Source organism: Taeniopygia guttata, chromosome 5 (assembly GCF_048771995.1).
Source record: "Taeniopygia guttata chromosome 5, bTaeGut7.mat, whole genome shotgun sequence".
NCBI classification, from domain to species: domain Eukaryota; kingdom Metazoa; phylum Chordata; class Aves; order Passeriformes; family Estrildidae; genus Taeniopygia; species Taeniopygia guttata.
In genome coordinates, this window is record NC_133030.1 from 48,874,852 (window position 1) to 48,889,676 (window position 14,825).

The following is a 14,825-nucleotide window of genomic DNA, read 5'->3' on the forward strand; positions in this document are numbered from 1 at the left end:
TGATCTCTCACAAAAGCTTCAGCAATAATCACTAGCATCTCATTCAGTAAAGGACTGGATTCAAAATTGCTTGGCTTGAGCTGATGCAAGGAGGCACCCGCTGGAGGTGGCATGGCTGTAGATTGCCTCATGTCACCTGAAACTGCGTGACCCAAACACACATACAATGGGCACTTTGACTTTCTCCACGAGGCTAACACCTTACTCCCTTAACATAGCCATTAAACCACGGAAAAGAGCCTGGCTTGCAGAATGTGTGTCTGGAAGTTCCTATAGTGAAGTAGAAACAATTACCAGAAATGCAGAATTTTTGTTCTCAGTTTTTCAGTGAAATGAATCTTCAGTTTCATGTAGAGAAAATTCATTTAAGACCATCCAGATCAAAACTTCTGTTTTATGCTAGCATCAATACAGAGGAAGAATATCTTAATTATCTCAATTGATTGACAGGTAGGGGACAGGACTCCTGCAAATGTTAGGTTACTTCTATTAGAAATTTTCTTTGATGGAGTTTCAGCCTCACATCTTGTCCTGATTGGGAGTTTTGTAACTGTCTAGAACGTGGTCATGGTCCTGCTCAAAACTCGCAGTTCTTGGGGCTAAACAAAACACAACTTTCTGCCTCTAAAGGCTCCGCACATCTCCTCTGATAGCTTGCTATATCAGAATTTCCCAAATCTAGAAATTTTCTGTCTTAATTTAGGCCCTACAGGTAACTGAAAGGGATTACTGAGAGAGAGAGAGAGAGGAAGAGAGTGAAAAAGCCCTCTGAGATGAAACACCTCTTTTTCCAGGGAGCCATGAACTGAGAGTAAGGAAAGCAGGAAAACTGCCAGTAGACATCCACATCACACACTAACTGGAGCAAAGTAAACCTCCCATATCCCCACAGTTTTCATTTATCCAGGACAGTTTGCAACTCAGTTGGCTGGCGGTAATTTTTGGAACATTGCAAGAAAATGTGATTCAAGCATTATAAAGCAGTGAATGCCAAATCTGAGTTAAAGCCAGTTATTTGAGCAGGGCTTATAGGCATTTTCCAATGATCACCACCACTGAAATAAATAAATAGATGGCTTGCTATGTATACACTCGGGGGGAATGTTGCCCAACATTCATAGCTCTTTGCTATTAAGAGTAATGAGAACACAGCTGCCTGAGTCTGGAAGCCAGTATTTGCAGAGATTTTTCTTCTCCACTGGCTTTATTCCACTACCCATTCTCTGCTTATAAAAGAGCCCAAAAGGTCCTAACATTTATACAAGAATTACCTTAGATTTGTGGCACTTTTGAGTTTGTTATAAAACATGCTGACACATGGACGGACTTGAAACTGACACATGGACGGACTTGAAACTGAGGTGAAATATGAAAAACAATTTTCTCCCCTGATAAGGTCCCCAATGCCCTTAGTGCCAAGCATAACACTCTCTTTAGTCAACCATTACAGCTTCTGCTGCAGTTGGCAGGAGTTGCTGCCATGGGCAGAGATCTGAAGGTCTCCCTTCTTAAAAAGGACCTCTAGTTCTCACTATAGGCTCTGAGGTTGTGATGTGAGTTTTGAGTCACACTTAACTGGTTGGCTCTACACAACCTTGAAAGCAAATATAAAAGCACCCCACTCCATTCAAAAGTCTTACAGCACTTTAAAATCAGTGCTAAAACTCATAATCCATGTGACAAAGAGAATATCACTTTAATTTTATGGCAGCCTTCCATATATTAAAGACTTGAACCCGTATCAGACACAGGCTACTGCACTTCAGTCACTGCAGTTCCAGAACCATGGCACAAGGCATGTTGAAGTTGGCTTCTGTAAGTCATCTGGTCTCAGCCTCCACTCAAAGCAGGGACAATTCAGTCAGGCTGCTCAGGGCCTTTTCCAGTTGAGGCTTGAAATTCTCTGAGGGCACAACCTTTAGCTGCAAAATTTTTGAACCCCCGTTCCATTGTTTGACCACCTCCACTGTGAAAACATTTCTCCTGATAGCTAATAAGAATTTCCCATGTTGCAACTTTTGCCCATTCCTGTCCACATGCATCTCTGAGATGGATCTGGCTTCATCTTCTCTACACACCCACATTAGATAGTGGAAGGCAGCAAGCAGTACAATTCCCTCATAAGCCCTATGTTCTTAAGGCAGGTTAAATCAGTTCTCTCAGCCTCTCAGTGTATGACATGTGCTGCCACCCTCTAACCACCACAGCAGTCCTTTGCTGCATATCTGCAGCATGCCCAGATCGTTTTCATGCCAGGAAATCCGAATGATTGGGAGAACTGGGTGCCTGTGAAGGCAACAGAAATTGACTGTACTTTGAATTCTCCCCTGGAGGTAGTTAAGAGAAAATAATGAAAATGTGAATCTTTGCTTAATTTAGTAGCAACTGTTGAGGTTGGTGAACCATTTCATTGGATGCTGAACAAACACAGAACCAGACTGCACTACTCAGACGTTCAGACCTGCACACATTTGTCCCAGGATCTCCAAGGTAAGCCTACCTTCCTTACACCAGAACTCAGAAATTCCTGACTAGTGACACAAGCTGACAGGACTGGCCACATGGCCAGTGTCATAGGCAGTCCCACCAGCTCTCACACTATCCATGAAAGCTCAGAAAGACACATGTCCACACTGAGCATTCCAAAGCCAAATGGCTCATTTTTAAGTGGCCTGGCCTGAAAAAAACCTCTCTGTTCTCTTTGGGTAATTAAAAAAATGAAAAATAAATAAATAAACAAACAGAAGAGACAATGTTCCCAACCAGCAGGAACATTTAATCTCTGTGATTATTCTTGGAGCAAACTCCTGCTTTTACTCTCTAGAAGGTACATCCCAGAAGATTTTCCATCATGTGGGCCTGCTGAACTGGAAAGTTCATTTACATTTTTTCTTTATCATAGTACATTCTCTTATTAACTCCTATTGCCACAAGGTCTCAGGTCATACTGAGTCATGCAAGGGAGCAGTTCCATTTTAGAAGGCACAGTCTCCAGGACAGAAGAGAGCCTAGCAAATTCTTAGCATGATTAACATTCAACAATTCATAGTCTTTCTAATCATCTCCAATCAGATACTGCAGACAGTGCTTAGTTTAGCATTTCACGTCTCTCCCCAGGTCAAAGGGAATGAACCATGGATGGATCATGTATTTCTGAAACAGTTTCATGTCCCAGGCTGTCTCAAGATGTCAGCTTGTGATTTTTGTGAAGCAGAATATAATAGTATTTTGTATCTAGAAGATGAACATCACTTACCAGCTCTAGAATGCATGCGACCTGCTGGGCCGTTAATAAATATACTGCAAATTGTCAGCTACTCACTATCTTTAGAGGTATTCTCTAGTCTTTGTAGGACACACCTATGCCATAATTCTCTGGACTCAAATCTCGGTGTGGGCTTATTGCCGGAGAAACATGGAGATAAATATTTTATTTATTTTGATTAATTTCATGGACAGTGTTTGAAGTCTTATGTTCAACCATGTAAAGTTCTCTATGTGCAACCCTGTAAAGTTCTCTTATACCACTTTTCATCACTAACTAGTTAAACCTCTTGAACCGTTAACTAGAAAAGATTTTTGTCCCAAAATGCAATGCACCACCTGAAAAATACAATACAGGTTTTACAGAGCTGTGTCTGCAAACAGCACTGATTTAGTGGGGAAAAGCACCTCCTTGCTGAAGTTGGCATGCTACAGTCTTTTGGGATGAGTGCATGAAATCAACTGATAGCTGTCAATGCACAGGTCTGGGCTATTCCATCACAAAGTCAGCCCTGCTTTTAATTAAAATAATTTCAACCTGCTTCTGAAATAAAGCTCCAGTGCTTAGTGAATTGCTGGCAATGAGTGTTGTACATATTGCTGCAGTCTACCTCTGAAGAACAGGAGCATGATCCAAGGCTGCTCCAGCCTATGCTGGGTTTGGGATTCCCCACCGGGTTTGCAATAGCAGGAAATTAGCAGCATGCTATGGCTTTCAGATCACATCTCCTCTCCCTGGCCTGGTTCCTGCTGCAGGATTAAGGAGTGGCAGTCTGGCAAACAGACGCTGCACTGCTCCAAGATTCCTCCTCTGGAAAGGGGATGTCAGGCTACTCGTTCAAGCTCTCGCAGCTTTGCGCTGCTCAGCCGCAGTGACAATTACTGTTGTTTAATGGGTGGAGGCTCTTAGCCATGCTATGAGCTTTTCTCTGCAGTTAGACAAAGCATGCTGTTTTCTTTTGTGCCTCTGTGCACACTGGAAGCTGGGGATATATCAAAGGACTCAAAAGAACAGCAAATGACACTTGACAATATCTATTGCACCCCCAACCTGTGTGAGACTCTTTCTTGCTAAAAATTTTTCCAGGCAGCTTTTAAATAATTCTGCTGTTACATTTTGTACTATTCCTCCACTACAACATACCTAGTGTGTTCATGTATAACCTAATACACTGCAGCTCCATAAAGGGCTTTATTATGTTCAGTCTGAAAGTAATTTTCCTTCCTTTCAGCAAATTATACCCTATTCAGCAATAATCTTTCTTTTGTACCACCCACCATACAAACTTTTACTTCTGTCATTTACAGTTCCAATTACTGTCATCTTACCCTAAGTTTTACAATACACTTTACTCTTTTAATCAAAGTCAGCCTCAATAATGGCCCCAACTTGCTGCTGCTCTATACTGAAATTTCCATAAACTTGTCTACATTTATCTGGTAGTAAAATACTTACACTGAATGTCAGTAGGTTGGAGCCATTCTCAACAGAACATTCTGAAGTACTATTTGCTCTCTGTTCTGGAATGAGGAGTCTTAGTAACACTGCCAGAAACTGCCTAATGCTACATTGCTCTTGCTATCACTGCCTTCTGTTGATCATCTTCCACCAGATGACCCTGTGTTAGGTTATCTTTTCACTTATTGCTGGGTTCCAAACCCTTAATTTCCTGATCACAATTGTAGCTTTCCTCGACTTCTGTTTATTACTGTTTATACAATCTTCCCATTCAGTGTTACCTACAGATATGTTGGTTGTACCACAAAACCAATTAATGCCTTTAATCCAACCAGCAATTTACTGACTCGCAAGCTAATGCTTCATTTACTTAGGGGGCTGAATGGAAAACAAGAATTTTCCTCTCAAAAAAAAAAAAAAAGAAAAGAAAAGCAAGATCAAAATATTATAAAAATAGCAGATGTTAAAATGATTTTGTGGGAAAAAACAAAAGGAAACCAAAATCAAACAACAGAGTCTCAGTCTAAGCAGTAGATTGTGGATTCTTTCAGACCCTGCAAGTTTATGGTGCATTTTTCTCCCTCTTCTCCTAGACTCTCCCTACTCAGCTGAAACACTTCTTTTATTTTCAGTATCTGAATGCTTCACGAATACAGATTTATTCTCACTGTAGTAGCATGTAACTGATGTAGAGCTAATACATAGAAAAAACATGAAAATTTTCCAGACAGACTTATGAATTTGTATGTTTAAACTTGCAGATGCTCAATAGAAGACACCATTCACACCTCAATTTTCAGTAAATGCTAAAGGTCTCTTCCTGAAAACCCTGACCCCTCAAGGGTCTCCAGATGATTGCTTGAGATTCCTCAGAGAAGTAGTCAGCTCTGGAAGCAATATTGAGTGAAGAAGTCTGAGGCTGTACTGCCAGCCCACGACAAAGGCCGCAGATCAGACCAATGGACATTTATACACTAAATTCCCATGGAGGATGTAGGTCAGTGAAACGAGGGGACTTAACCAAGCTTCAGGGACCTGGGTCTGCATTTCAGCTGTCCTGACACCTATACCTATCCTGGTACCTATCCTGTGCACCATCCTTCTCCTCACACTGCAGTGTGGTCTTATACCACAGAGCACCTGCAACCATGAGCTACAGTTGAAAGAAGAGATTTTACTGGTGTTAAAAATGAAGATGGATTTCAGCACATCTTGTCATCCCCAAGGGGCAGAACATCCCAGAAAAGAGGCAGAATGCTGAAAAAAATTGCCTTGAACTGGGCTGGTTGTAACTCACATTTATCTTCTGGTAGCTTTATTTTCTTTGAAAAATTCTCTTATGTCATTGAAGTAGTAAAATGGGAAGGCAGAGAACTGGCAGATTAAGGGGTCAGAGTATGTTAAACTCCATGCAACATCTTACTCCAGGCAGCTTTTCTATTTCTGTGTGGCAGCTCTGTCATGGGTCTGGTGTTTTAGGGACAGGACAAAGGAACAGTGCCAGCACATTATCACTTTCTATAGAGTCTGGCAAAACATATGGTCCATTTGGCTGATTTATACTGGCAAAGAAGATAATTAATATTTTCTATATATTTTGGCTTAACATCTATATTGTGACATATAACCATGGCCAATTTCAGGCTGGAACCAAATTAAAAGAAACAAGACTGACCCAAAACATATAAGGGAGAAGCCAAGAAAAACAGTGACTTTTAAGTCATTGAGAACAGTGCCATCTCTAGGCATTGTGGGTGATGCAAATATATGCAAAAATTGACAGAGGCCCGAGTAGAGGTGCTGTGAAGGCACTGAAACAAAACAGCCTTCCAGGTGAGGAGAGTCTATCACATACTGAACTCTGCACATTAAGCCACAGGAAGGTAGAGAAAGTGCCACTCATGGGAAAATGAGAGAGAAACAAGCCAAAGAGCTGACAGACTGGGGCAGGGTACTCATGACACCTGCCAGTTTTCCAGCACTAAGTGACTAGATGTTCTTTTCAGCCCTGGAATTGTCTAGTTGGTGGGACTGTCTTGCATGACAGCTATTCCATAAAGGAAAGCTCATGAAATCTACCCCAGAGCAGACAGAGCTAATCAGTACATAGTGGCCTTAACTGATTTGGCACTGCTGAAATCCCTGGAAGCAAGACATAATAAAGGCAAGGCGGCAACAAAGCCCCACATATCAAACCACTGCTGGCAGTGAGTCTAAGGAATCACTCTGAGATGAATGGCAGGGTGCGAGCCCCGCCCTGGCCAGCACAGGCCAGAGGATATGGCAGGCTGGGCATGATTACTGCTCCACTGAATTGAGTCAGATGTCACCTCCTGCCAGCCAGCTCTGGGTGACAGCTGAAGTCTGTGTATTGTTTGGCTCAGAGCCCAGTGACCAATAACCTCCATTTCAGAGACCAAGCATAACGGAGGCCATTAAACCAGGGTATCAGTTGAACTTCTTTTCCTTGCATACCTTTCCCTCTGTAGTCTACAGATCTCAAGGGAGATGAGATTCCTGGGTTCTTGCCACTTTGTATACCAAAGTATCATACAGTTCCAAGAAAGAGGGAAAATTGAAACACATCATATGATAGAGAGGTCACAGTCTAGAAAGATTTCAACTTACCTGTGTCTGGACTGTAGCCTGCACAGCTAACAAGACATGGACATTGTCCCTTCTGTGCTTATGCCCCTTCTCTGCACACAAACCCATTATGGATTTTTTGTAACATGACCTGTTCTCATTCAGCTATTCCCCCAGTATACCACTGTCCTTCTCTCCTGACTCATAGCTCAGTAAAAAAGATACTAGAAAACATTCAATCACTCCCAAACAGAAGATGCACATTTCCACAGGCAGAATCAGTTTAGCTCAAGGTAAAGTTGAAACCAAATTCAAACATTCCTGGTGGTCGCAATTTTTAATCATAAGATGATGATCTGACCACCTGTCTATCCTGACCTTGAAATGTCAAGAAATGCCACAAAATCTAGGAGGTATCAGTATTTTAGCAGGAGAAAAATATGGTACCTGACTGATTTATGGTACCTGACTGACCGTAAGATAGTTAAGGTCAGGTTCAAGACAGCTTAAGTTAAACATAATAAATTCACTTCAAGAAGTGCTGCTTTAAGATCTTCACCAAAGTCAATAGGGACTCTAATAACGGGTCTAAGTGTTTTTGTCTCCAGTTGTTGTTGTCCAGCTACCTACCCAGTATGACTGTAGTTCATTCAAGTTCAGTTGTGGCTATACTGTAGTTATATTTATTCTGTTTTCACTTTTCGCATTGTCACACATAAATACGGTCAGTGAGTAGTGCTTGAAAGGCACTGTCATGCAGAATGATGGGCTTGCTGCTGCTGTTACACTTTGGATACTGAGGAGACTACTTGTTTTCATTCCAGTGAAGAGTGCCCATTTGCTTAATAGCATGCCAGCATTATTGGCTTGTATGTTATATTTCTTGGTTCAATTCTACTCATTCCTTTGTTACTAGTAGAAGTTTCAGAAATAAATGAAGCACTTGCCTGTGCTTTAACCACCAGACTGTGCTCCTCCCACACTGCACTTAGGGAGGAATGAAAGCAGGAACAAGCCAAGCCACAGAAGGCTCAGTTTACTGTGCTACAGATTGATATGTACAGCAGCTTTTTCTATCAAGCTGACTTGTCTACTACAAATGGATTAATTTCAGTGAAAAGAAGCATTTCGACCCTCATTCCCCATGGTAAGCTGGACAGGATACTTTTACTGTATATGTAGGAATTACTCTTCTGATGGACCCTAATGTAGTGGCTGGATGAGTCTCGCCCCTACCCATTATCTGTGCTGGTGCAATGGTTTCCTGAGGGAGGAAGGATTTAACCTGTGATTATAGTTAACTCGTGATTATCTTTATGAAGATTGTTGGGATTGTGAATAGATCAGACCATAAGATCTGAAGCACAGAAGCTGGATCTGAAAGTTTTATGGTTACGTTTTTCTGGAGCTGTATAAAGTGGGTTTATCCAATGGGGCAGGATTATGTTAAGTATGTCTGTACTCCAGGATGTGAATGATCCTTCTTTCGTTACTCTCCTGACTTATGGTCTTGAACCTCAGTGTACATAGTTTACATTTTCCACATATTTCTTTTACCTGGTTTGTCTAGTCTCATTACATTAAATAATCAAGGGGAAACCAACTTAAGTTGTGCTAAAACATGAAACAAGTACAGCATAAGTAGAAGACAACTGAAAAACTCCAGGATCAAACAGATACTGAAAGATTTTGTAGCACAGATGTTCCTTGAAGCAAATTGGAGATACAGACAAAGGGCTTCCCATCTTGTCTGATCTATGCAGAAACATAGACAAAGCTGGCCACTGAATTCCAGCCAGGTTAGTGCACTGGTGTTGTGGCTTAGGAATAGTACTTTCCAATTTAGTACTCCTACTAAAATAACCACAAGCTGCTCTCCCTCCCCTACTCCTTTTGGAGGAGTAAAAGGCATCACAGCTTGAGATAAGAATAATTTACTGGAAACAGCAATGAGATAAGAAAATGAATAACAGCAGCATTAATATTAATGACAGAAGTTTACAGAAGAGAGTGGTTCACATGCAAAAATTCGCATTGCAGCCTGGACAATAAACAATCCTGGATGAATTTTCTCAGCTGGAAGGAATCCCTTCTTCCTGGAGGACAGAGTCCCTTTGGCCACCCTCAGCAATGACATGAGGGGGTATGGAATAACTTCTGGGTCCTGGCCATACCCCCTCCAGCTACTCCAAAAAATTAACCCTGTCCTGGCTGGAACCAGGACAGCTGGGGAAGTAGCTGTGTTCCACATATCTCACCTTGAGCTTCACTGCTGTAGAATTATTAAACTGGACCTTTTTCTCTTTTTTGTGTATCTTTACATGATATTTACCTGGAAGTCACTTCCTCACCTATAATTCCATTGTGAAATTAATCTTGGTATCATCCTGAAAATGAATATTATTTCACTTTAGCTCCAAAATTTCCAGTACAAAATCACAGAGTCACAGAATCATTTGTTGGAAAGGATCTCTGAGACCATCGAGTCCAGCCTTGGACTATGTTTTCCCCTAAACCATGGTACTGAGTGCCATGTCTGGGTATTTCTTGAGCACTTCCAGGGATGGTGACTCCAGGAATGGCATGCTTTATGGCAAAGCTGGGAACTGAACACAAACTCCTCCAACCCAAGCCTTAGCCACCAACTATAAACTCTTGAGATGCTTGAGAGGAAACTTTCCTGTTGCTATGGCAGCATGAGGTCACAATTTACATTTCCTCCTACAAAACCCATCAGGAAAACCATACTACACGTAAAAGCTACACATCATGGCCCTTAATTTAATCAGGAGCTGTCAGCAACTACCTGTACTATCAGAAGTCTGAGCTCAGCCTCTCACAGAATCTGTTCTCATGTAATCTTTCTTTCTTTTGCTGGTTAATTTGGACATGATGGCAGTCATTCCCTAACGGGGATCATGCATAACCTTGAGGAACTGGCCATCTGGAGCAGCAAAAGATATTGTCTCACAGACCAAGAGGAAAAGGGAAAGACACAGAGCTGGACCAAATAGGGTTAAAAAAGGAAATAGTGGGAGTGGATTCCATTTTTATTTACTTTATACAAACCCTTGTAAAGCATAATCTCCTTGCTGCATTTCTCTACTTTTCTTCCTCCTGTTTCTATATGCACAGAGAGGTCACTAGGAAAGTCATTAGGAGGAGGCAGCCTGGCTTGATGGCTAAGCCATTGGATAAGGAGCTCTGGGCTCTATCCCAGCACAGCCATGAGCCTGATGCAAGACTTGGGCACCTCCTTTCAGTTCTCTGTCTCTTCATTTCCCTCCCCTTTCCCCACACAGGAACATCTGGTTCCTTCATTTTGCTTGAAAACTCATCTAGACATAGGCTGCTCTTAATGAGGTTGGGCACAAGGCAGGGCAGCACAATTGCAGGCTTGGCTGTGGGGTTTAGGTATGCTTGCAGTATAAATGATAATGATCTAAAACCCATCTGTGCGAAGGTAATCTTTTGAAGGAAGGAGTTTCACTCCACAAATGTAGAACTGGGGACCCATAGGTGGGGAATATAGGAGGTTGTGCCAATCTCTGAGAAATGGGGAAAGCTGAAGCAATAACTGCTGCACAAATGGGGCATGAAAAACAATTCTCTCTTGCACTTGGAGACAGCATCCTTCCATTTCCTCCTTCCTTTACCTTTTGCTTTAAAAATAACAATTATGTTTTGTTGGTTTTTTAAAAATTACCTCCTCTGCTCTCCTCCCTTCTCTCTGTATCTAGATCATACTCATCTCACCTTGTGCTTGTACTTTCCCTAGCATTTACCTCTCTGTCTTTGAGGTCTGCTTTCTCTGAACTCTCTATTCAATCCTCTCCAACTCCATCATCTCCTCACATTGTGAGTTTGCACTAATTGGAGAGAAAGCAATAATAACAGCCCACCCAGTACAGTTCTTTCCACAATGCCCAGAAGGATCTGTGTTTGAAGCATGTTTTGAAGATCATTGTAAATCAGGAAACAGCAAGGTGGAGTGAAAGGAAACTGGAAAGAGCTCTCAGCTTACGAATGTATAATGCAAGAACACAGGTCCTCACTCCAGTAATCTGGAGCCAACAGTTACTAGACCAAGTTCCTTGTGCAAAAAGTCATTATTATGACTAACCCATTCTGTATTTATAGAGAAGTAATGTTAGAGGACAAACAGTTCAAGCAGTGCTCTTGCACTAGATGTTCTTTTCTTTTTTCTGTATGTAGTCTTTTATTCCAACATTAATTGAGTTATAAAACATTCCCCAATTGCTTTGGAATGATTTACAAAAACTCTGAGCTGTTGAAAACACAGACCACTTATGTATACAAAATATAAAGCACTCAGCAACTCCAGGGGTAAAAAATACCATTTATTAGGAATCAGACCCACAGAAGACTTAAGAAGCAATTATCATTAAAACATTTCTCTGTCTGCTACCACAAATGGCTACAGGTACTTCTGCAGCACACAGAGGACACTGGGCTGAGCAAAGCCATCACAGACCGGTGCCTTTGAGAGGTACTTGACCCAGGAAAAGTTTTGTTTTCATAAAGGACAAGATCTGGAGATGAAAGAATCTTGGCAAGACTGAGTGGTGACCAGGATAGGGAAGGATTGTGGACACTTTAGCACTGTCTATGACCATCCAGGCCAGAAAAGATGAGGCAAAAAAGCTTGAAAGGGAAAAGAATGGATAATATCTCTCTTTTTTTGCTGCATGGAAACATATCAGCCCCAAGAGGGGGAATGTTATGTAAACAGCCAGGGGTGCACATTCCCTTGAGAGCCAAGGAATGTGGGACCTTGGCAGGCAGGCCAGGTGCCAGACTGGGACAGAGCAACCTTCTTGCAGCCTCCCTACATTTTGTGGAGTGGTAGAAAGAGCTTGTTAAAACTCACACAACTTTCAGATCAAATTTTTGTCCTGTTTCACTTTGGAAGTCTCTTGAACAACCTCAGTGCTTCAAATCTCCCAGTCTCACAGAAAATGCTTCTGTATTTACTAAGCTGTTTTGGCTGAAATTCAAAGTGAAAGTAGATTTCTGTTGTCCTAGCAGTAGAAAATGTGACCCTGATCTGTAACTCCATATCTGACCAGACACAAATGTGTACTCTGTTAAAATCTGCAGATTGCTTAGAGTTCACATTGGCATGAAAACTCTGGTTCTCCTGCTGTCCATAGCAAAAAATCTTGTTATCACTAATGGAAATACCTTTGACTAATTTTATTTGGAAAGAAGGTGCTAGAGGGTGGTGTCTGAACACCAACATAACAAACATGTTACATAGTGGGTCAGCTACAGGGCAAAATTACTTCTAGTTCATTCTTTTCAACCATTCCACCACAAAATTAGCCCTTGGAGTGCTTTGTAGACCAAGGACATGCTGAATATGGACAAGGAGGTAAGCACAGAGCCACTGAAATATCATTAACATGAGTGATGCTTATTGGCTTATGGGTGCCATAATCCTGTGGGTCAGACTTTCTTGAATGACCTGGATAAAATTTTGGTTGCTCCTGAGGACCCTGTCAAGGTTCCTTAATGTCTTGCCTCCAAGGACTTCAAGCATGGCACTGCACATAACCCTGTTAACTGCTCCAGAAATCCTGACACACACAGATACAACAATAAATATTGCATCAAGATAGTGAGTGTCTCCAGAGAATTTCATTGAATAAAAAGTGAAATCTAACCCAGCAGAGACTCCTGACGGGTCTTGTTTTCTTTTAGTTTTGTTTTTCTTCCTTTGTCACATCATCTACACAAATTCAAATCTGATATAGACTTATAAAACTGCTCCCAGGTTGCTGTGGTGCTCAAATGGCAGCCTGTCCTTTCCTATGCATTCTCATTTATGTGTCTCATCACTAAATTTTTTTACAATTAAATCCCAAATATTTGAAAGTTAAAATGACAGCCCTGACTGAGAAAAATATTAGTCCTCCCATTTCTGTCAGCATAGATAGGAGCACATGTGCCCTTTGGAGGCTGGAAAGTTCACTGTAAATGTTTCCCAAATTTTCCTGTTTTGATTGTTCTGGTTTGCATGGAACAGACCAGACAGTATAATTCAGAGGTTTTATTTCCACTTTCATTTCAGCACTTCTTTTCTACTAACTACCCTATTTACTGAATCAACTACAGCAGAGTGAGCAAAATGAAAACACTTCTGGAAATCTACAAATCAGTAGGTAAAATAACAGGTTGATCAATTTGCTAAGATGAAAAGGACTAGAGGCCATTTTCAAAGAATCAGATAGTAAAAATGCCTATTTTTACAACAAACTCTTCAGTGATCCTATGACTAAAAATCTCCTCAAAAAACTCCAGGGTTTATAATTTTCCTTTCCTTTTCTTTTCTCTCTTTTTTTTTTTTTTTTAATTTTCCGGTCAGTATAAAAATGTGTCCCAAATGTTATCTGAATTTAACTCTAGACTTTCAAAGCTCCTGTGAAGCTCATGTGGTCTCCTCAGCAGGGCAACAAAGAAAGTGTCTCATCTGCAACCAAGTCCCCCCAGAAATTTCAGACAATAGGGCAGAATAAGCCCAAAAGACAAGTCAGTTTTAGCTCTTGTGTTTTTCTGCAGCAGTTTTGAAGTAAGTGCTGTTCCTTAGTCTAAAGAGAGGCAAAATTCTCTGTTGAAAGCTCATGGCTTCTCTGGTTTAGGCTTTTTTCTTGTCAAAGACCAGGTCACACGCAGCCAAGAGACAAATGAAGTTTCCCCAGGCCCCACCTAACACTTCAAATGAAGGGCCACCTTCTCTCTCATGGACAGAATCATAAAAGGCATGCTTTTGATGCACTGACAAATCACCTGCCATCAGATGGTTGCTTATGTCATAAAAACATTACTTCTTTCATGAGAGTGTCTTTCCTGCCTAAATAACAGGACTGAGTGATATCTTAGTTTGCATTGAATAATGATATGAAACATACAGCTCATATTCTTAAAAAACGTTTTACTCCAAAATACTGGGCTTGACTGCAGCATTAACTGAAGCACAACTGCAGAACAGCTGTTTCTGCAGTGTCAGACGAGCTTTAATAGAAAAGAAAATCTAGAAGAAGGATTTGTACCACTTACCAGCACACTGATTGTTTTCATCCAGCTGGAAGCCGAAGCGGCACATGAGGGGCCGGGTGACAGTGGGGTAGTTGGGGACAGGGCCGGGCGCGGGGGGCGGGGGGTACACGTTGGAGTAGGGGCTCAGGTAGGGCGAGCGGTACACCGGGTTGGTTCGGGGCACGCACAGGTAGCCGCCGTTCTGGTTCACACACACCATGTCTCCCCTGCAGGCCTCGGGAATCGTCCGACATTCATCGATGTCTGCAATGAAATTGCAAAGGTTTAAAGAGTGATTGCTTCTTAATGGGATCTACAAAAACACAGCTAGCATGTTTTTTGCAAACATTGCAAATATTCTCCATCAAAAAGGCTAATCCTTCCTTGTGGAGCCTCGCTTTGAAGTTAGATTGTACCAAAACAGGAAACATTCCTTATATTCAACATACCCTGTGAT

The 14,825-nt window shown here is 41.5% G+C and overlaps 1 protein-coding gene across 2 annotated transcripts in view; it reads right to left on the reverse strand.

The window, feature by feature from the left end:
- FBLN5 (fibulin 5) overlaps positions 1-14,825 on the reverse strand; it is a 44,939-nt gene that overhangs the window by 24,221 nt on the left and 5,893 nt on the right. For both annotated transcript variants that reach the window (XM_012574051.5, XM_072930347.1), the window contains exon 4: positions 14,390-14,632. In XM_012574051.5, coding sequence (XP_012429505.1) covers positions 14,390-14,632 — 243 coding nt within the window. The remainder of the gene's footprint in view (positions 1-14,389; positions 14,633-14,825) is intronic.